Consider the following 24,346-nt stretch of genomic DNA (forward strand, 5'->3'; position numbering starts at 1 on the left):
TCCTGGAATTGAAATCTAAGTGCGAGTGTGAGGCTCGGAGGACTGTCTCCACTCCATGTACTTACTTTATGGTAGCCTCTCGGTGCTGTGAACCCACGTTTGGCAGGGGTACATCCTTCAGACAGCAAAGGAAGTTCCCTCTGACAGACATCTACCACCTTTCAAGTTGGAGTGGAGGCTGCAATTACAGTCAGACACAAAAATGAAGGTACTAATTTTCCTTAGGATCCTAGCATGCCCTTCTCATCCATCAAGGCCAGATACACTTGAGCCTCTTTGTAAGCCCAATGGCAGTTTGGGGGTTAAACACAGAAAATCCTTCTTTTTACTGCTTAGGCAGCATCTTTAATGAAGTATCAACAAACATGGGGTGGAAAAGCCTTTTTTTCATTTTCAGTCTTTGACAGGCTGTTCTTTACAGCCACTCTACCCGCAGGTGACTATAGCTTTTGTGGTAGCTCCCCATAGAATATACGGTTAAGCATGTGTGTGTGCTAAGTTGTGTCACACTTTAGTCGTGTCCAACTCTGCGACCTTATGGACTATGACCAGCCAGGCTCCTCTGTCCATGGAATTCTCCAGGCAAGAATACTGGAGTGGGTTGCCATTTCCTCCTCCAGGGCATCTTCCCAACCCAGGAATTGAACTCGTGTCTCTTACGTGTCTCCTGCATTGGCAGGCAGGTTCTTTACCACTAGCACCACCATAATAAAATTCAAATATAGGTCCTTATTTAAAAAAAAACAACTTTCTAAATCCCAGTAATAGTATTTGTTTCCTAGGGCTGCCGTAACGAAGTGCTATAAACTGGGTTGCATAAACAACAGAACTGTATGTATTGTTTCACAGTTCTGGAGGCCAGAAGTTCAAGGTCAAGGTGTTGGCAGCGTTCATCCCTTCTGAGGGCTGTAAGAGGAGGATCTCTTTCTAGCTTCCCTTCTTAGCTTGTGGATGGCCATTTTCTCCCTGTGTTTTCCTTCTGTGTGCCTGTCTCTGTGTTCAAATTTCCCCTTTTTATAAGCATATCAGTTATATCTAATCAGGGCCAGTCCTAATGACCTTACTTTAACTCCCTTACTCATGTAGTACTGGGGGTTAAAGCTTGAACATATGAATGGACCAAGGGGAACTGGGAGGCACAATGCAATCCATGCCAGCTACTGTGTTTTTGTGAAGAAAAAAATGGTACCAAGAAAAGTGATGGAAGGGAAAGGCCTGATAGGGGTGCAGCCTCTGGCTATGGCTAGGGGGTCTCTGGCAGCTCACCCTTTTCTTCTACATGGGGAGAAAGAAACCAGTGGCCTTGTCCCAAGGCAGTGCTCCCTTTTGAATGAAGCTAGTACCGTATTACCCTACGGTACCCTACGGGTACCCTCCCCACATTCTCCAGAGTGAATTCAGTTGCAGTCCCAGGGTCCCAAGCCCTGGGCTATGTGATACATTAGATAATAAGGTAACCATTTTGATTTACAATTAGCAACAGTCACTGTAAAGTCCAGTGTAGAACTGTCAGCCACATAAATCACTGATGCCCTCCAGCTTCTCTTAGGTCTTTAGATAACAAATCAATCAGGCCGGGATCTGTGTTAAAATATTGCTGCTATACGAACAGTTTTGAAATGAGAGGCCATAATCCTAAATCCATCCCTCGAGACATCCAGAATCAGTGCCAGGTTTTTCTTGGGTCTGTTCTCATCTTATCAGTAATCTATCTGCTGGTTGGTGTGGAACACTTTGATAGGGTATTGGAAGGCCTGGCAGGAGGCCTGGGACTCCATGTGCTGCCAGCACTCAGAATTCAACAAACATTCTACATGATCAGCACAATCTGCTAGTTTTCTTCCAAATTGTATGTCCCCTCCAAGGTCGTTCCAAGTCCACTTTTTGCCTCAAGGCTTCTCAATTAAGGCCCTTTAGTCCCTGGTTCTTGGGAAAGAATAATTTCACCCCTGAGTCTGAGTCTAAATGTTTTTTTTTTTTTTTAAGTACTAAGGTAGGAAATTTAGATAGGAAGCTTCCTCCCAGCTATAAAAACCCCATAGCAGTGTGATTGGACTCCATACATAGACTGTGTCCTGATTCCTATAGCATTCGTGTCTGTACTTGTTCACCTCCTTAAAAAAATGGTGAGCTTTTGGACACCTGCTACTGTTGTTCAAAGAGAAATCTCCTACTCCAATCTATTTCCAAGTGATCACGCCTTGTGAAGTATCCTAATTTGAGGCAGATATGAATATGATCAAATGAAAACACAGAGCCTGATGTTTGAAGAAAAATTCCAGAGTACATGGTGGCTCCTCAGAAACTCAAGGGTCTTTGAGAAGGCAATCTGGTGAACCCAGAGAAGGAGGGGGGACATGGGCCCCTGGGGGTGATGGGGGCGGGACCCTGTGGCGCTTCTTGTGTGTTTGTGGCAATGCAGAGTTTGGACTAAAATGAAGGGTGTGAGGCAGAATGCGTTGATGTGCTCTCATGGTAACAGAGAGAACGTTGGCCAAAAGAAGAACAATATGAAATAGGAACAAAACAAAGCAGGGCTGGGGAAGAGGGGCTTGGAACAGGAAAAGGAAATAAGGGACTTGCCACATATGATAGCCCGGAGAGGAATCAGTTTTTTCCTCGGGTATTTTGGCAAAGAATTTCAGCTTAAAATCGGAATGGGGCTGCCCTTGGACCCCAGAGAGGAAAAGATCATGCTTCCGCGGGACCCTGGGGCGGAACTGTGAGGCAGTTGTAGTTAAAAAAGAACATCACCCATGAAGGTCAGGAGCTCGTGGAACAGTGAGACCTCAGGGACTATTTAGTGTGGTCATCAGCCAGTAAATCTGCCTTGTTCCAGCTCCGCCCTTAAATCCCCTCACAGCACATTCCAGATCTTATGAAATTCTATTGGCTAAATATGCCTTTTAAACAGTAGGCTGAGGGTGTGTATGTGTTTCTTTCAGGAAAAAAAAGGGAGGGATGGAAATGAGCCTAGACGTGAGACCTCAGAAGAGGAACGTCTCACCCGACACCCTCGGCACAGCACTCTAAAAAGTCACCCTCCAAAACTTAGCCCATCTTGAAGTGATCTACTTCAGGGGGACCCCTGGGGTAATCTGGCTGCCCCACAGTGGGGTCCACCCTCAGAAAGGGCTTTGTTTTTAGCAAACAGACTGCTTTTGTTTTGCTGTGTTCCTTTCTGTGCATTGTACAGTTTCAGTCATAGAAGTACCTGAGTTTAAGTGGAAATAAACATATGAATCTCACACACCCACAAACCAACATATGTGGATAAATAATGCTAGGTCTTTGGGCCACAGAAATACCTAAATACTCCTTTCATACCAACCGCTATCACACCTTTTCCTTCAGGTCTCAGAATTTAAAACATATCGCGGTTTCTCAGAGCATCACATGCTTAGGGAAGAAACCCTGGCATCTGTGTGGACAGATGATTACATACATGTGCATACAAAAGCAGTTCAGTTGATGACAAGAGCTCAAATGTCATTCTGTCTGTCCATGCTTCCCTGAAATATGGCTGGGTTCTCCCACCAAAGCACCAGTTCCTGTTTCTACTTCCAAAGCCATCAGGTGACGACAGGGTTGAGTTTCAGTACTCAGAAGAAGTTGCTAGTGTTTGGGGAAGTAATACCTGAAGAGCCCATCTCTGTGTTAGAGAGCTGGAGGGGATCCTACACATACCATATATTGAAGAATAAACTCAAGCTATGAGTTGCTTCCCAGTGTAGATAGACAGCTGATACTTTGTCTCTTCACTGACAGCTAATAAAGGATTTGTGGATTATAATTTGGAGAAAGGAAAGGAAAATTGTTGCACACTTTATAAATATGAGATAATAAAATCACCTTCTTCTCACTGTGGCCAAGTTTATAATCAGGGAGATACTGCTTAAGACCTGAAGACCTGTCAGCCCACCTTGTTTTATTAGGGTTATAAATGGGTACTTTCAGGTAACCAAACATGTCATTCCAGGATTACATTACAACATGGGTATAGAATTGGCAGTTCTCACCAACTTTGACATCCTTGTACCCTGGGGGTGAGAGTGGGTGTTTAATGAAGTTTACAGAAACTGCAACAAGACCCTCCAGTTAAAAAAAAAAAAAATCCAATGGAATGACAAGATGGCAGAATAGAAGGACTTGCTTACCTTCTCTCATGAAAACACCAAAATCACAACTAACTGCTGGACAACAACCATTGACAAAAAAGACTTGAATCTACCAAAAAAGATATTCTACACCAAGAGATAAAGAAGAAGCCACTATGAGATAGTAGGAGGGGCACATTAGCAACAAAATCAAATCGCATACCAGTGGGTGACCCACAAACTGGAAAATAAATATATCATAGAGGTTCTCCCACAGGAGTGAGAGTTCTAAGCACCACGTCAGGCTCCCCTGCCTGGGGTTCTGGCATCCGGAGGAGGATCCCCCAGGGCATTTGTCTTTGAAGGCCAGTGGGGCTTGAGTGCAGGATCTCCAGAGGTCTGGGGGAAACAGAGACTCCACTCTTGAAGGTTGCACACAGGTTTCATGTAAACTGGGACCCCGGGCAAAGCAGTGAGTCCATAAGAGCTTAGGCCAGACCTACTTGTGGGTCTTGGAGAGTCTCCTCAGGGCCTGGGGGTCAGCTGTGCCTCACTGCAGGGGCAGGACACTGGTGGAGGCCCCAGGGAATACCCATTAGTGTGAGCTCTTGGGCAGCAAAAGCAGTTCTAAGAGGAAGTTTATAGCCACACAATCTTACCTCAGGAAACAAGGAAAAGCACCTCAAACAACCTAACCTTACATCTAAAGCAACTAGAGAAAGAATAAACAAAATCCAAATTTATTAGAAGGAAAGAATTATAAAGGTTACAGCAGAAATAAATGAAATAGAGACAAAGAAAATAGAAAACATTAATGAAACTTAAAGCTGGTTCTTCAGAAAGATAAAAAAAATTGATAAACCTTTAGTTAGACTCATCAAAAAAAAAAAAAAGAGCTCAAATCAGTAAGAAATAAAAAAGAAGTTAAATCTGACACCACATAAATACAGATGATAAGAGACCACTACAATTGACTATATGCCAATAAAATAGACAACCTAGACAAAATGGAAAAATTCTTGTTAGAAAGGTACAATCTTCCAAGACTGAACTGAGAAGAAATAGGAAATATGAACAGACCAGTCACAAGTACTGAAATAGAAACTCTGCTTTAAAAACTTTCAACAGACAAAAGTCCAGGACCAGATGGCTTCACAGGTGAATTCTATCAGACATTTGGAGAAGATGTAACACCTATCCTTCTGAAACTATTCCAAAAAACTGAAGCGGAAGAAACACTCCCAAACTCATTCCAGGAGGCCAGCATCACCCTGATACCCAAATCAGACAAAGATACCACAAAAAAGAAAATTACAGACCAATATCACTGATGAATGTAGATGCAGAAATTCTCAACAAAATACTAGCAAACAGAATACAACAATACATTAAAAGGATCATACACCATGATCAAGTGGGATTTATCCCAGGGATGCAGAGATTCTTCAGTATCCACAAATCAGTGTGATATACCACATTAACAAATTGAAGAATAAAAACCATATGATCATCTCAATAGATGCAAAAAAAGCTTTTGACAAAATTCTATGCTCATTTATGATAAAAACTCTCCAGAAAGCGGGAATAGAGGGAACCTACATCAATATAATAAAGGTCATATATGACAGAGCCACAGCTAACATCATACTCAACGGTGAAAAGCTGAAAGCAATTTCCTCTAAGATCAGGAATAAGACAAGAAAGTTCACTCTTACCTCTTTTATTAAACACAGTTTTGAAAGTCCTAGCCATGGCAATCAGAGAAGAAAAAAGGAATCCAAATTGGAAAAGAAGACGTTAGCAGATAAAATGATACTATACACAGAAAATCCAAAAGATGGTACCAGATAACTATGAGAGTTCATCAGTAATTTCAGTAAGGTTGCAAGATACAAAATTAATATACAGAAACCTGTTGCATTTTCAAATCAAAAAAATGACATATCACACCTCACACCAGTCATAATAGCCATCATCATCAACAATAAATGCTGGAGAGGGTGTGGAGAAAAGGGAACCCTCCTACACTATTGGTAGGAATGTAAATTGGTACTATCACTTTGGAGAACAGTATGGAGGTTCCTTAAAAAACTAAAAATAGAGCTACCATATAACCCAGCAATCCCACTCCTGGGCATATATCCAGAGAAAACCATAATCTGAAAGGATGCAGGCACTGTGATGTTCATTGCAGCACTATTTACAATAGCCAGGACATGGAAGCAACCTAAAAGTCCATTGACAGGAATGGATAAAGATGTGATACATATATACAATGGAATACTACTTACTATTAAAAAGAATGAAATACATTTACAGAGATGTGGATGGACCTGGAGCTGTCATACAAAGTAAGTCAGAAAATGAAGCACAAATACTGTATAACATCACTTACATGTGGAATCTAGAAAAATAGTAGAGATGAACTTATTTGCAAAGCAGAAGTAGAGTCACAGATGAAGAGAACAAGCTTATGGTTACCAAGAGGGGAAGGTGGGTGGGATGAATTCAGAGATTGGAACGACATATATACACTATGATGTATAAAAATACATAACTAATGAGACTCTACCGTATAGCACAGGGAACTCCATTCAGTGCTCTGTGGTGACCTAGATGGGAACAAAATCTAAAAAAGAGGGGATATATATATATACATAGGACTAATTCATTTTGCTGTACAGCAAGAAACTAACAAAACATCATAAAGTAATTGTGTGTTAGTCACTCAGTCGTGTCCAACTCTTTGCAACCCCAAGGATGATAGCCCATCAGGCTCCTCTGTCCATGGAATTCTCCAGGCAAGAATTCCAGAGTGGGTTGCTATTTCCTTCTCCAGGGGATCTTTCTGACCCAGGGATCGAACCTGGGGTCTCCTGTATTGTAGGCAGATTCTTCACCATCTGAGCCACCAGGGAAAGCAATTATACTCCAGTAAAAATTAATTTTAAATATCTGTTCCATTTCTATACACTTACAATGAAAGGTCAGAAAGAGAAATTAAGGAAATAATCCCATTTACCATAGCATCAAAAAGAATAAAATACCTAGGAATAGACCTACGTAAGGAGGCAAAAGACCTGTACTCTGAAAACTAAGATGCTGATGAAAGAAATTGTGTTATTGTTCAGTCGCTCAGTCGTGTCTGATTCTTTGCAACCCCATGGACTGCAGCACACCAGACTTCCCTGTCCTTCACCATCTCCCTGAGTTTTCTCAAACTCATGTCCATTGAATTACCAATGACATTTTACACAGAACTGGAACAAAAATTTTTAAACTTTTATGGAAACACAAAAGACCCTGAATAGCCAAAGCAATCTTGAGAAAGAAAAACAGAGCTGGAGGAATCAGGCTCCCTGACTTCAGACTATACTATTAAGGCTACAGTAATCAAAAAAGTATAGTATTGGCACAAAAACAGAAATATACTAATAGATCAATAGAACAAGATAGAAAGCCCAAAAATAAACCCTCGCAGCCATGTCAATTAATCTATGACAAAGGAGGGAAAACTATACAATGGAGAAGAGACAATCTCTTCAATAAGTGGTGCTGTGAAAATTGCAGCACATGGGTGTAACCTTAAAAATGAAAGAATGATCTCAGTTCATTTCCAAGAAAAACCATTCAACATCACAGCAATCCAAGGCTATGCCCCAACCACTAGTGCTGAAGAAGCTGATCAGTTCTATGAAGACCTACAAGACCTAGAACTAACACCAAAAAAAGATATCCTACTCATCATAGGGAATTGGAATGCAAAAATAGGAAGTCAAGAGATACCTAGAGTAACAGGCAAGTTTGGCCTTGGAGTATAAAATGCATCAGGGCAAAGGCTAACAGAATTCTGTCAAGAGAATGCACTGGTCATAGCAAATTCCCATTTTTGACAACATAAGAGCCAACTTTACACCTGGACATCACCCAATGGCCAATACCAAAATCAGATTGATTATATTCTTTGTAGCCAAAGATGGGAAAGCTGTATACAGTCAGCAAAAACAATACCTGGTGCTGACTGTGGCTCAGATCATCAGCTCCTCATAGCAAAATTCAGGCTTAAACTAAAGAAAGCGAAGAAAACTATTAGGCCATCGGGTACAGCTTAAATCAATTCCCCTAGGAATATACAGTGGAGGTCACGAATAGATTCAAGGAATTTGATCTAATAAACAGAGTGCCTGACGAACTGTGGACAAAGGTCCGTAATATTGTACAGCAGGCAGCAAACAAAACCATCCCAAAGGAAAAGAAATGTAAGAAGGCAAAGTGGTTGTTTGAGGAGGCGTTACAAATAATAGAGGAAAGAAGAGAAGCAAAAAGCAAGGGAGAAAATGAAAGTTACACCCAACTAAATGCAGAGTTCCAGAGAATAGCAAGAGAGAGAAAAGAAGGCCTTCTTCAATGAACAATGCAAAGAAATGAAAACAACAGAAAGGGTAAGACTAGAGATCTCAAGAAAATTGGAAATATCCAAGAAACATTTCTGCCAAAGATGGACACAATAAAGGACAAAAATAGTAAAGACTTAATAGAAGCAGAGAGATCAAGAAGAGATGGAAAGAATACATAGAAGAACTGTACAAAAAAGATCTTAATGACCTGGATAACCACAGTGGTGTAGTCTCTCACTCAGAGCTAGACATTCTGGAGTGTGAAGTCAAGTGGGCCATAGGAAGCACTGCTGCCAATAAAGCTAGTGGAGATGATGGAATTCCAGTTGAGCTATTTAAAAATCTTAAAAAGATGCTGCTGCTGATGGTGACTGCAGCCATGAAATTAAAAGATGCTTACTCCTTGGAAGGAAGGTTATGGCCAACCTAGATAGCATATTTAAAAGCAGAGACATTACTTCGCCAACAAAATACGTCTAGTCAAGGCTATGGTTTTTCCAGTGGTCATGTACGTATGTGAGAGTTGGACGGTGAAGAAAGCTGAGCGCCGAAGAATTGATGCTTTTGAACTGTGGTGTTGGAGAAGACTCTTGAGAGTCACTTGGACTGCAAGGAGATCCAGTCAATCCATCCTAAAAGCGATCAATCCTGGGTGTTCATTGGAAGGTCTGATGTTGAAGCTGAAACTCCAATACTTTGGCCACCTCATGCGAAGGGTTGACTCATTGGAAAAGACCCTGATGCTGGGTAGGATTAGGGGCAGGAGGAGAAGGGGATGACAGAGGATGAGATGGTTGGATGGCATCACTGACTCGATGGACATGGGTTTGGGTGGACTCCGGGAGTTGGTGATGGACAGGGAGGCCTGGCGTGCTGCAGTTCATGGGGTCGCAAAGAGTCGGACACGACTGAGCAACTGAACTGAACTGATTAAAGTGAGACACTCAATATGTCAGCAAATTTGGACAACTCAGCAGTGGCCACAGGACTAGAAAAGGTCATTCCTCATCCCAATTCCCAAGAAGAGCGATACTAAAGAATGTTTAGTACCAGACAGTTGGCACTCATCTCCCATGCTAGTAAGGTTATGCTCAAAATCCTCCAAGCTAGGCTTCAGCATTATGTGAACCTAGAACTTCCAGATGTTCAAGCTGGGTTTAGAAAATGCAGAGGAACCAGAGATTAAATTGCTAAACATTCACTGGGTCACAGAGAAAGCAAGGGAATTCCAGAAAAACATCAACCTCTGTTTCATTGACTATGCTAAAGCCTTTGACAGTGTGGATCATAACAAACTATGGAAAACTCTTAAAGAGAGAGGAATACCTGTTTTCTGAGAAACCTGTATGCAGGTCAAGAAGCAACAGTTAGAACCCTGTATGGAACAACTGACTGGTTCAGAATTGAAAAAGGAGTACGACAAGGCTGTTTACTGTCACCTGTTTATTTAATTTATACACAGAGCACATCATGTGAAATGCTGCATGGATGAGTTACAAACTGGAATCAAGATTGCTTGGAAAAATATTAGCAACCTCAGATATGCAGATGATACCACCCTCGTGGCAGAAAGTGAAGAGGAACTAAAGAGTCCTTGATGAGAGTGATAGAAGAAAGTGAAAAAGCTGGCTTAAAACTCAATAGTAAAAAAATTAACATCATGGCATCCGGTTCCATCACTTCATGACAAATAGAAGGGGAAAAGATAGAAGCAGGGACAGATTTCCTTTTCTTGGGCTCTAAAATTACTGTGATGGTGACTGCAGCCATGAAATTAGAAGATGATTGCTTCTTGGCAGGAAGCTATGACAAACCTAGACAGTGTGTTAAAAAGCAAAGACATCCCTTTGCCAACAAAGGTCCATTTAGTCAAGGCTATAGTCTTTCCAGTAGTCATGTATGTATGTGATATGTGGACAATAAAGAAGGCAGAGCACTGAAGAATTGATGCTTTTGAACTGTGGTGCTGGAGAAGACTCTTGAGAGTCCCTTGGACAGCAAGGAGATCCAACCAGTCTATCCTAAAGGAAATCAACCCTGAATACTCTTTGGAAGAACTTAGGCTGAAGCCGAAGTTCCAGTACTTTGAACAACTGATGTGAATAGCTGACTCATTGGAAAATACCATACTGCTGGGAAAGATTGAAGGCATAAGGAGAAGAGGGAGACCGAGGATGAGATGGTTGGATGGCATCACCGATTCACTGGACATGAACTTGGGCAAATGCCAGGAGATGGTGAGAGATAGGGAAGCCTGGAGTGATGCAGTCCATGGGGTTACGAAGAGTTGGACATGACTTGGTGAACATGAACAACAACATGTAAAAGAATGAAACTAGAACATTATCTGTCACCATACACAAAAGTAAACTCAAAATGGCTTAGACCTAAAGTAAAACCAGCTACTATAAAGCTCTTTGGTTCAGTACACTTCAGTCGCTCAGTTGTGTCCGACTCCAACTCCCAGAGTTTACTCAAACTCATGTCCACCTAGTTGGTGATGCTATCCAACCATATCATCCTTTGTCGTCCTCTTCTCCTCCTGCCTTCAATCTTTCCCAGCATCAGGGTCTTTTCCAATGAGTCGGCTCTTCGCATGAGGTGGCCAAAGTATTGGAGTTTCAGCTTCAACATCAGTCCTTCCAGGGAACAGTCAGGACTGATCTCCTTTAGGATGAACTGGTTGGATCTCCTTGCTGTCCAAGGAACTCTCAAGAGTCTTCTTCAACACCACAGTTCAAAAGCATCAATTATTTGGCGCTCAGCTTTCTTTATAGTCCAACTCTCACATCCATACATAACTACTGGAAAAAACCATAGCTTTGACTAGACGGACCTTTGTTGACAAAGTAATGTCTCTACTTTTTAATATGCTGTCAAGGTTGGTCATAACTTTTCTTCCAAGGAGCAAGCATCTTTTAATTTCATGGCTCCACTCACCATCTGCAGTGATTTTGGAACCCAAAAAAATAAAGTCTGTCACTGTTTCCATTGTTTCCCCATCTATTTGCCATGAAGTGATGGGACTGGATTCCATGATCTTAGTTTTCTGAATGTTGAGTTTTAAGCCAACTTTTTCACTCTCCTCTTTCACTTTCATCAAGAGGCTCTTTAGCTCTTCTTCGCTTTCTGCCATAAGGGTAGTGTCATCTGCATATCTGAGGTTATTGATATTTCTCCTGGCAATCTTGATTCCAGCTTGTGCTTTATGCAGTCCAGCATTTCTCATGATGTACTCTGCATATAAGTTAAATAAGCAGGGTGACAGGATACAGCCTTGACATACTCCTTTCCCGATTTGGAACAGTCTGTTGTTCCATGTCCAGTTCTAACTGTTGCTTCTTGACCTGCAAAGAGATTTCTCAGGAGGCAGGTCAGGTGGTCTGGTATTCCCATCTCTTGAAGAATTTTCCACACTTTGTTGTGATCCACACAGTCAAAGTCTTTGGCATAGTCAATAAAGCAGAAGTGGATGTTTTTCTGGAACTCTCTCCTTTTTTGATGATCCAGTGGATGTTGGCTATTTGATCTCTGGTTCCTCCGCCTTTTCTAAATCCAGCTTGAACATCTGGAAGTTCATGGTTCACATACTGTTTAAGCCTGGCTTGAAGAATTTTGAGCATTACTTTACTAGCTTTTGAGATGAGTGCAATTGTGCGATAGTTTGAGCATTCTTAAGCATTGCCTTTCTTTGGAATTGGAATGAAAACTGACCTTTGCCAGTCCTGTGGCCACTGCTGAGTTTTCCAAATTTGCTGGCATATTGAGTGTAGCACTTTCACAGCATCATCTTTTAGGGTTTGAAATAGCTCAACTGGAATTCCATCACCTCCACTAGCTTTATTCGTAGTGATGCTTCATAAGGCTCACTTGACTTCACATTCCTGGATGTCTGGCTCTAGGTGAGTGATCACAGCATCATGATTATCTGGGTTGTGAAAATCTTTTTTGTATAGTTCTTCTGTGTATTCTTGCCACCTCTTCTTAATATCTTCTGCTTCTGTTAGGGCCATACCATTTCTGTCTTTTATTGTGCGCATCTTTGCGTGAAATGTTCCCCTGGTATCTCTTAATTTTCTTGAAGAGATCTCTAGGAAGAACATTCTTTGATGTAAATTGCTACAGTCCTTTTGGAATCACCTCCTAGCGTAATGAAAATAAAAACAAAAACAAACAAATGAGACCTAACTAAGCTTAAAAGCTTCTGCACAGCAAAGGAAACCATAAACAATATGAAGAGACAATGCACAGAATGGGAAAAAAACACAGACAAGGAATTGATCTCCACATTATACGAACAGCTGATATAGCTCAATATCAATCAATCAATAAAAACCCAATCAAAAAATGGGCAGAAGACCTAGATAGACATTTCTCCAAAGAAGACCTACAGATGGCGAAAAAGCACATGAAAAGATGCTCAACATCACTAATTGTTAAGAGAAATGCAAATCAAAACTACAATGAGGTATCACCTTTCTGACCATCAAAAATAAATGCTAGAGAGGGTGTGAAGAATAGGGAACCCTCCTACACTGTTGGTGGGAATGTAAATTGGTACAACCATTATGGAGAACAGTATGGAGTTTCCTTAAAAAAACTAAAAATAAAACTATCATATGACCCAGCAATCCTACTCCTGGGCATATATCTAGAGAAAACTGTAATTTGAAAACATACATACACCCCAGTGTTCATCGCAGCTCTAATTACAGTAACCACAACAAGGAGGCAACCTAAGTGTTCATTGACAGATGAATGGATGAAGAAGACATAGTACAATATACAGTGGAATATTGTAGTATATATCATAATGGAATATTGCTCAGTCATAAAAAAGAAATAATGCCATTTGCAGCAACAGAGGCAATTCTATAGATTATCATACTAAGTGAAGTAAATCAGGACGAGACAAATATCATATGATATCACATATATGTGGAATATTAAATGAAACAAATGAACTTATTTACAAAATACAAACAGATGCCAGGGTTTGAAAACAAACTAATGGTTACCAAAGGGGAAAGGATAAATTAAGAGTTTTGGATTAACATATACACACGACTATATAGAAAATCTACAAGGACCTACTATATACTACAGGGAGCTCCTCTACTCAACAATCTGTCAAAACCTATTTGGGAAAAGAATCTGAAAAAGAACAGATGTATGTTCTGAGTCACTCTGCTGTACACCTGAAACTAACACAACATTGTAAATATAAACTATTCATGTATGTGTGTGTGTGCTCAGTCATGTCCGACTGTGACCCATGGACTGTAGTCCACCAGGCTCCTCTGTCCATGGAATTCTCCAGGCAAGACTACTGGAGTCGGTGGCCATTTCCTCCTCCAGGGGATCTTCCTGACCCAGGGATTGAACCAGCACCTCTTGTGTCTACTGCTCTATTGGCAGGTATATTCTTTACCACTAGCGCCACCTGGGAAGCCCCTTCATAAGCTAGAAAAAATTTAAATTAGATTTTAAAAATTTAGTGAACATGCTATGCTATGCTATGCTATGCTAAGTCGCTTCAGTCGTGTCCGACTCTGTGCGATGCCATAGACGGCAGCTCACCAGGCTCCGCCGTCCCTAGGATTCTCCAGGCAAGAACACTGGATTGGGTTGCCATTTCTTTCTCCAGTGCATGAAAGGGAAAAGTGAAAGTGAAGTCGCTCAGTCGTGTCCGACTCTTAGTGACCCCATGGACTGTAGCCTACCAGGCTCCTCCGTCCATGGGATTTTCCAGGCAAGAGTACTGGAGTGGGGTGCCATTGCCTTCTCCGTTAGTGAACATACAGGAGTTTTAATGACCAGAGCTGGAAATGATTCATTATTTTTAATACTAAGGAAGTTATATTTCATTATAATACTGTTTGATTTTTTTACTGAATCACAAATTTCTCATAAAATTGGTTAAACACCACAATATTACATTTCTTTTCATGTAGTTCTTATTATATAAACCAGTAACTATTTTCAATATTCTAAGTTTTTGATGGTATACATTTTACAAACAGTATTTAATAGAGTCTTGTGGTTGTAATGAAGCTTTGTGATCATCTGACCCAGCCCCCCCCACCACGACTGCCCGAGCCCTTTTCACGGCCCACCAGTCATCAAGTGCCTCCCTGCTGCCCCTGGGTCCACTGCCTCAGCTCCACCCAGAGGCCAGGTCACCTGGCCTCTTCCCTCAGTGACCACTCATTTCATTAGTTAGAAAACATTTCCACTTTGAAGCAAAACTGGCTTCTACAAATTTGTCCCAGTTCTGGTCTTGGGAGTCATTTTTTCTCACCTTTGACTTCCCCGGTGGCTCAGATGGTAAAGAATCTGCCTGTAATGCAGGAGCCCCAGGTTCGATTCCTGGGTCGGGAAGATCCCCTGGAGAAGGGAATGGCTACCCACTCCAGTATTCTTGCCTGGAGAATTCCATGGACAGAGGAGCCTAGGGGGCTACAGTCCATAGGGTCTCAAAGAGTCGGACACAACTGAGTGACTAACGTGCACTTGAGTGTCGACAGATGACAGATTGGGTTCCTAAGCGGGGGGTGGGGGGAGGAGTGTGAGTATCACACTTGATGGAAGGAGATTGAAAGGGTGACACTTTTCCCAGTCTACTCACTTCACACGTTCTGGTGTTCCTATGCCTACCCCGAGGATCGCGGCCACCTGTGCCACTGCTGTTGATGACAGCGTCACACTTTCAGTGACATTTCAGCTAGTAACTCTTTCTTCCCCAAAGTGAGTCTTCAGATATTGAAACACAACTGTTACGTTCTCTCTTTAAATCTCTTATTTTCTAGACCCAAAAGCCCAGGTCTTAACCAATTCCACGGGGTCCTGGGTTTGGAGACCTTCAGCTGATGGTTCTTTCAGGCAGGGCTCAGATTGGTCAGTGTCCGCCTCAGTTTGGCACTAGAAACCACACACAGAACCCCAGCTGGGATCTATCGGATAAGTAGAGCTGAAGTATCACCTCCTTTTGGTTTTAGTTTTTAAGAAAACAGGACTCAAATCTAATTAGAAGAAACTTGTAGTTTCATGTGGGTGTTTTTATGCCACTGGTCAAGCCTAAATGAAGTCGACCTTACAGACATCTGTCCTGAGAAAGGGAGCAACTTCCTCTGTGCCCACTGCTAGAGTGCACACCACCTAATACTCAAATCATCTTTCAGATACAGCTTGAGTAGTAGTATGAACATGTTGTACAGGTAGGCAGGCAAACCTTTCCAATTTTAATTAATAAGAGGGAGCAGTCTCAACTATGAAACAAAGTGGTAAATAAAAGTTACAACTCACGAAAGGCTCAAATTACAAGAGGAAATATTCACTTTTTAACAACATCCTCTTTGACATAGTTTCTTTCCTAATAATTTTCAGTCATTTCAAACTTTGGATTCAAGTTTTTTCCGTCTCCAGATGACTGTGTTGGGCCACACAATGTCTGTGGTCCCAGCTACAACCTTCTTAACCATTATGTTGGGGATACTAACATATGCCAGGCACTAAATAATATGTATATAATTTGTGTGTACCCCGTATGTGTGTATATTTGTACCCAGACACTATTTTCCGATAAAAAAAAAAAAGTTTATCACTTATAAAGCAGGATTTATTACTCTCATTTTACAGACAGAACAAATGAGGTACAAAGATGGTAACTTGGATACTGTCCTATAGCTGTAATAATTAGAGGATCAATAGATATAAGCTGTTACATCTGCCTGAACATGGTACCACTTCTCATAAATATATCCTAGTACAACTGTCAGAGGCTGAATTAGCTAGCTGCCTCTGAGGTTAAGTGCCTACCATTTTAGGTCTGATATTTGCTGGACATATTTTTTCTTCCCCAGCCACAGGGACAGTGTGTGAAAATGAACACAAGGTTCATGAGTTCCAGACCACGTTCAGGTTGCTCTGATTTACTTCAGGACTGATATACCACAGCACAACCCCAAAGCACTGTGCTCTTGGAGGGCTTAGTCAGCATTATTTCCTTCCAAGTCCCTAGCCCTGAGGTGTGATGTGGTAGAACTTGATAAATCTTGGTGGAATTTACATATTGCAGAAGTTAGATGCTTATCATTGCGAAAGAATCAATCCCAGGGACTTCCCTGGTGGTCCAGTGGCTAAAACACACACTCCCAGTGCAGGGGACCAGGTTCGATCCCTCGTCGGGGAACTAGATAGCACATGCTGCAACTGAAAGATCCCACGTGCCTCAACTGAAACCAAGTGCAGCCAAATTAATTAATTAAAATATCTTAAAAAAAAAAAGAATCCATCCCAGGCCTATTGCCCTCCCACTTCTACCTGCATGTTTCTCAGGCACGAGTCATTGAGAGAATGAATGAACTTGTGTTCCTACTCATCAGGCACCACTATAAATCAATGCCAAAACTTAGCCTTACATCTCCTTTCCTTTTCTCCCACCCAGTAAGTGAAAATGGTGACCACCTTGGCAGATGGAGGAGACATGAACACAGTTGTGGGAAAGAAGTTTCTCCACTCCAGAATTACCCAAAGGAAACGGCTGAACCCCACTACGCACAGAATCATAATCAACTGGACTTGGAGTTTGCAAGATGTCAGGGGAGCCTTGGCGGAAAGGCTGATCAGCAGATGTGAAAAATACCACACTCTTCTGGCATTTGCTGTTGCTTGCTGAACTGTGAAGAACTGCATGAACTCTGTTTAAGCTGCTTTCTATACCATTGCCAATCACCTTTTTGGACTTGGAAGTGCTATTTTCCTATTGACACTTGCATTATTTCATTTTGCATGCATCCAGTGATTATCCATAAGCAACATAATGTAATCTGCGCATATATTTTTTAAAGATCCATCCATGCAAAATGGCAAATACAGTCTAAATTCTATTCTTTTTTGCAAAGTTATAATCATAGCCCATGTCATTAAAAGTTTAAATTGGTTTCATATAAAGATCAGTGTAATAGGTCTGCATATACTTTATAGAAAATTAGCTTCTATAAAGATTTTTTCACTGTTTACTAGTGAAATGAGATAAGCAATGCTATTTATAAAAGGCCTTATGTCGTGTACATACATTGTCTTTCAAATATTTGTGATTTAGTTTATTGCTTGTAAAAGAGAAATTACATAATTTATTTAGTAAATACTATTGTAAACTATAGTTTTATTGAGAGAAATAAAATATTTTGTTCTCAGTTGTGAATATTTTTTCCTTTTGTTAATAAAAAAGTAGTAACTTTGACATTCCTCATTTTCACATATTCTACACTGCTAAATAAACTGACTCTCATAGTAGATGCAAATTGAGAGAAAATTCTCCAGGCCCTGAGAAAAGACTCAATAACAGATTCTGCTCAGTTTGCTCAAGATTTTTTCCCAAATGTCCTGGTGTTAGTCAGCTTTCACTATGTTATATTGTGGTAACAATCCCCAAATCACTGGATTGGGGATCCAGAGCATCCTCTAGGACATGCCACTTTTATGGCAGAAGAAAAAAAGTAATAATGGAACCATGGAGCTCATAAAGCTAGTGCTTAAATATGGTTTATAGAACTTCTGCTCACATTCCACTGGCCAAAGCAAAAGACACTGACAAGCCTGATGTCAAAGAATTGGGAAATATACTTTTCATATAGGAATAGACACAGCAGAAGGGGACAATGAATATTTCAAGCAGTTAATACATCTGTAGGGGCTTCCCTGGTGACTCAGTGATAAAGAATCCATCTGCAAGAGACACGGGTTCAACCCCTGGTCCGGGAAGATCCCATATGCCATGGAGCAACTAAGCCCGTGCACTGCATCTATTGAGCCTGTGCTTTAGAACCCGTGCTCCATAACAAGAGAAGCCATGGCAATCAGAAGCCTGTGCACCATAACAAGAGAGTAGCCCCTGCAGCAACAAAGACCCAGCACAGCCAAAAATAAAGAAAATTATTTTTTTTTAAATATTCACTGGAAGGACTGATGCTGAAGCTCCACACTTAGGCTACCTGATGCAAAGAGCCAACTCACTGAAAAAGAACCTGGTGCTGGGAAAGATTGAGGGCAGGAGAACAGGGGGACAGAGGATGAGATGGTTCAATGGCATCACCAACTCAATGAACATGAGTTTGAGCAAAATCCAGGAGATAGTGAAGGGAAGGGGAGCCTGGTGTGCTGCAGTTCATAGGGTCACAAAAAGTCGGACACAACACTGACAGAAGAACAATGATTTTTTTAAGAAATACATCCAAAACATCTCTTGAGTGTCCCAAGCAGCAGAAGCTTAAGAGGCTATGTACTCATACACTATGGAAAAAATCATTAGAAAGCAAAAAGACATTCCTGGTCAATACTCAATGTAAAATATTAATACTTCAAGTTAAAGCAAACTGATTCTCATAAGCAAACAGTGTTAGTTTTTGTAAATACAGCTTGGAGCCATGGTATAAGAGTAATTTCACTTGCAGAGTTGGTGCTGGGACTCAGTCCTGGGTCGAGTTGTCAATGGGAAATTCTACTGAAATGGATTGTGGAGGATTCTTGCTGTCTCTTGCCTTGCTACATCTAGTATCACATGTGCTAGCAGATGCCCGTTCTTCCTACAGGGTTTTTCTTAACTGGAATCCCACTCTTATCCCCTCCCATTTGTAAATCTACCCATTTACCTAAGCATGGGTCCTTGAGCGCAGGACCCATTGATTGTATAAGGGTCATAGATGGATATTATTAGGACCATGAAATACAATGCACAAGTTGAGTATGCCTTTGTGTATATGGAGGCTTTTTTCATGAAGAGAAAGGCTATAATTTCCATCAAATTCACAGTGACAGATCCAAGAACTGTTCAGTTCAGTCGCTCAGTCACGTCCAACTCTTTGTGACCCCATGAACCACAGCACCCTAGGCCTCCCTGTCCATCACCAACTGCCGGAGTCCACCCCAACCCATGTCCATCGAGTCGGTGATGCCATCCAGCCATCTCATCCTCTGTCATACCCTTCTCCTCCTGCCCCCAATCCCTCCCAGCATCGGGGTCTTTTCCAATGAGTCAGCTCTTCGCATGAGGTGGCCAAAGTATTGGAGTTTCAGCTTCAACATCAGTACTTCCAGTGAATACCCACGACTGATATCCTTTAGGATGGACTGGTTGGATCTCCTTACAGTCCCAGGGACTCTCAAGGGTCTTCTCCAACACCACAGTTCAAAAGCATCAATTCTTTGGCACTCAGCTTTCTTTATAGTCCAACTCGCACATCCATACATGACCACTGGAAAAACCATAGCCTTGACTAGATGGACCTTTGTTGCCAAAGTAATGTCTCTGCTTTTTAATATGCTGTCTAGGTGGATCATAACTTTCCTTCCAAGGAGTAAACGTGATTCATGGCTGCAGTCACCATCTGCAGTGATTTTGGAGCCCAGAAAAATAAAGTCAGCCACTGTTTCCACTGTTTCCCCATCTATTTGCCATGAAGTGATGGGACTGGATGCCATGATCTTAGTTTTCTGAATGTTGAGCTTTAAGCCAACTTTTTCATTCTCCTCTTTCACTTTCATCAAGAGGCTCTTTAGCTCTTCTTCACTTTCTGCCATAAGGGTGGTGTCATCTGCATATCTGAGGTTATTGATATTTCTCCCGGCAATCTTGATTCCAGCTTGTGCTTCCTCCAGCCCAGCGTTTCTCATGATGTACTCTGCATATAAGTTAAATAAGCAGGGTGACAATATACAGCCTTGACGTACTCCTTTTCCTGTTTGGAACCAGTCTGTTGTTCCATGACCAGTTCTAACTGTTGCTTCCTGACCTGCATACAGGTTTCTCAAGAGGCAGATCAGGTGGTATGGTATTCCCATCTCTTTCAGAATTTTCCACAGTTTATTGTGATCCACACAGTCAAAGGCTTTGGCATAGTCAATAAAGCAGAAATAGATGTTTTTCTGGAACTCTCTTGCTTTTTCGATGATCCAGCGGATGTTGGCAATTTGATCTCTGGTTTCTCTGCCTTTTATAAAACCAGCTTGAACATCAGGAAGTTCACAGTTCACGTATTGCTGAAGCCTGGCTTGGAGAATTTTGAGTATTACTTTGCTAGCGTGTGATATGAGTGCAATTGTGCGGTAGTTTGAGCATTCTTTGGCATTGCCTTTTTTTGAGATTGGGATGAAAACTGACCTTTGCCAGTCCTGTGGCCACTGCTGAGTTTTCCAAATTTGCTGGCATACTGAGTACAGCACTTTCACAGCATCATCTTTCAGGATTTGAAATAGCTCAACTGGAATTCCATCACCTCCACTAGCATTGTTTGCAGTGATGCTTCCTAAGGCCCACTTGACTTCACATTCCAGGATGTCTGGCTCTAGGTGAGTGATCACACCATCGTGATTATTTGGGTCGCGAAGATCTTTTTTGTACAATTCTGTGTATTCTTGCCACCTCTTCTTAATATCTTCTGCTTCTGTTAGGTCCATACCATTTCTGTCCTTTATTGAGCCCATCTTTGCATAAAATGTTCCCTTGGTATCTCTAATTTTCTTGAAGAGCTCTCTAGTCTTTCCCATTCTATTGTTTTCCTCTATTTCTTTGCACTGATTCTGAGGAAGGCTCTCTTATCTCTCCTTGCTATTCTTTGGAACTCTGCATTCCAATGGGTATATCTTTCTTTTTCTCCTTTGCCTTTAGCATCTCTTCTTTTCTCAGCTATTTGTAAGGTCTCCTCAGACAGCCATTTTGCATTTGCATTTCTTTTTCTTGGGGATGGTCTTGATCACTGCCTCCTGTACAATATCATGAACTTCCATAGTTCCATAGTTCTTCAGGCACTCTATCAGATCTAATCCCTTAAATCTATTTCTCACTTCCACTGTATAATCATAAGGGATTTGATTTAGGTCACACATGAATGGTCTAGTGGTTTTCCCTACTTTCTTCAATTTAAGTCTGAATTTGGCAATAAGGAGTTCATGATCTGAGCCACAGTCAGCTCCCAGACTTGTTTTTGCTGACTGTATAGAGCTTCTCCACCTTTGGCTGCAAAGAATATAATCAATCTGATTTTGGTGTCGACCATCTTGTGATGTCCATGTGTAGAGTGTTCTCTTGTGTTGTTGGAAGAGGGTGTTTGCTATGACCAGTGCGTTCTCTTGGCAAAACTCTGTTAGCCTTTGCCCTGCTTCATTCTGTACTCCAAGGCCAAATTTGCCTGTTACTCCAGGTGTTTCTTGACTTCCTACTTTTGCATTCCAGTCCCCTATAATGAAAAGGACATCTTTTTTGGGTGTTAGTTCTAGAAGGTCTTGTAGGTCTTCATAGAACTGTTCAACTTCTGCTTCTTCAGCATTACTGGTCGGGGCATAGACTTGAATTACCATGATATTGAATGGTTTGCCGTGGAAATGAACAGAGATCATTCTGTCGTTTTTGAGATTGCACCCAAGTACAGCATTTCAGACTCTTTTGTTGACCATGATGTCTATTCCATTTCTTCTAAGGGATTCCTGCCCACAGTAGTAGATATAATGGTCATCTGAGTTAAATTCACCCATTCCAGTCCATCTTAATTCATTGATTCCTAGAATATCGATGTTCACTCTTGTCATCTCCTGTTCGACCACTTCCAATTTGCCCTGATTCATGGACCTAACGTTCCAGGTTCCTATGCAATATTGCTCATTACAGCATCAAATCTTGCTTCTATCACCAGTCCCATTCACAACTGGGTGTTGTTTTTGCTTTGGCTCCATCCCTTCATTCTTTCTGTAGTTATTTCTCCACTGATCTCCAGTAGCTTATTGGGCACCCACTGACCTGGGGAGTCCATCCTTCAGTGACCTATCTTTTTGCCTCTTCATACCGTTCATGGGGTTCTCAAGGCAAGAATACTGAAGTGGTTTGCCATTCCCTTCCCCAGGGGACCACATTCTGTCAGACTTCTCCACCATAACCCTGAAGTTGTATTTGAGTTAAGCCTCAAAATAGTGGTTCCTAACAGTTCTTGAGGCTTAACTCAAATACTACTTCAGTGCCATAAAGCTGTCTATGATCCCCAACTCCCTCCCCCCACCAATCATCACCCTTGGTCAGCCTGTGGTTATCTCACTTGTCTCAGAAAATCTCAAAGGTACTTTGTACCTTTTTTCAATGTTGGAAGTATAACTTAAATATAATAAAGCATACAGCCACTAATTGCATAGTTCATAGTTCAGTGAGTTTTTATATAAAAGCACCCTTGTAACCTGCACCTAGAACAAGATAGAATATTTCCAGCTAACCTACAGAGGATGAGATGGTTGGATGGCATCATTGACTCAATGGACATGAGTGCAAGCAAACTCTGGGAGATAGTGAAGGACAGGGAAGGCTGGTGTGCCACAGTCCATGGGGTCACAAAGAGTTGGACATGACTGAGCAACTGAACAACAAACCTACAGGCTCTTTCATGCCCCCTCCCCATCAATGCCACTGGTAGGATTTATGCCTCCTCTTCAATGCCCCCAAAGGTAACCATAATTATTACTTCTATGATTATGGATTAGTTTTGCCAATTCTAGAACTTCATATAAATAGAAACACAGAGTATGTGCCCCTTATTGGCTTTCTGGTATTATGTTGTTCAACACTGTATTAGATCCATTCATTTCACTGTATACAATGAAAGCTCATTCTTTTTCATTACTAGGTAGTATTCCATTGTATGATTATTCCACAGTTTTCTACTCTATTTCTGATTGACATTTGGAGTCATAAGCATGCACATTCAAAGGTAAATGATGAATCCCCCAGACTGCTTCTTCCACACAGCTTCTAGATGCAGACACCTCAACTTCTGGCACCCATATTGGGTGTTGAAATATTTTCTCTGAAAAAAAATCACTATCAGGAAGTAGATGACCATCCTCTAATTTGCATAGGGTAGTCTGAGTTCATGCCTGACACTCAAGCATAATAACGGTATATACTTTCACTCTCAAAAATCTTCCATTTTTGACCACAAATTATATTATTACCTTACCCAGGTGGAAAGCTTAAAGATAAACATTGGAGACTCCCCAATGATTGACTCAGCCAAGGCACTCTACAGTGAAATCTGGCTACAGCCCCCACACCTAGTGCTCACAGCATTAAATCTTCACTCAATGAACAGCCAACCAGGATCACAAGACATCTAAGGAGATTCTCTAAAATGAGGCTGAAATATGCAAACAGAAAATTGTAGCTGGGGAAAATAAGGGATGTAAGAAGTAAACTTCAAATAAAGGGACTCCAAATTGGAAAAGAAGTAAAACTGTTACTGTTTGCAGATGACATAGAAAATCCTAAAGATTCTACCAGATAACCACTAGAGTTCATCAATGAATTCAGTAAGGCTGCAGGATGCAAAACGTATACACAAAAATCTATTGCATTTCTGTATACTAACAATGAAAGAACAGAAAGAGCAATTAAGGAAATAATCCCATTTACCATTGCAACAATGGTACCTGGGAATACACCTACCTAAGGAAACAAAAGACCTGTATGCAGAAAACTACAAGATACTGATGAAAGAAATCAAAGATGACACAAACAGATGGAGAAATATACCATGTTCTTGAATTGGAAGAATCAATATTATGAAAATGACTATACTACCCAAAGTAACCTACAAATTCAATTCAATCTCTATCAAATTACCAATGGCATTTTTCACAGAATTAGAACAGAAAAAATTTTCAATTTGTACGAAGACAGAAAAGACCCTGAATAGCCAAAGCAATCTTGAGAAAGAAAAATGAAGCTGGAGGAATCAGGCTCCCTGACTTCAGACTATATTACAAAACTACAGTAAGACAATATGGTACTGGTACAAAAACAGAAAAATCAATGGA

The 24,346-nt window shown here is 41.2% G+C and overlaps 1 protein-coding gene across 25 annotated transcripts in view; it reads left to right on the top strand.

Moving 5' to 3' along the window:
- Positions 1-23,754, top strand: part of PIP5K1B (phosphatidylinositol-4-phosphate 5-kinase type 1 beta) — a 521,283-nt gene extending 497,529 nt beyond the window's left edge. For 12 of the 25 annotated variants that reach the window (XR_014057501.1, XR_014057490.1, XM_081503760.1 and 9 more), the window contains one exon: positions 16,941-17,691. Coding sequence is in view for 18 of the 25 variants with exons in the window: in XM_081503760.1 (XP_081359886.1) it covers positions 16,941-16,943 (3 nt within the window). In the remaining 7 variants the exon portion in view is untranslated. Of the gene's footprint in view, positions 1-2,945; positions 3,261-5,225; positions 5,628-16,940; positions 17,692-23,494 lie in introns of those variants that run through there. The other 13 variants (XR_014057527.1, XR_014057526.1, XR_014057491.1 and 10 more) reach the window with 4 other exon arrangements.
- The last annotated feature ends 592 nt before the right edge of the window (positions 23,755-24,346 follow it).

This window comes from Giraffa tippelskirchi, chromosome 1 (genome assembly GCF_054371585.1).
Source record: "Giraffa tippelskirchi isolate mGirTip1 chromosome 1, T2T-mGirTip1v1.2.pri, whole genome shotgun sequence".
Classification (NCBI taxonomy): domain Eukaryota; kingdom Metazoa; phylum Chordata; class Mammalia; order Artiodactyla; family Giraffidae; genus Giraffa; species Giraffa tippelskirchi.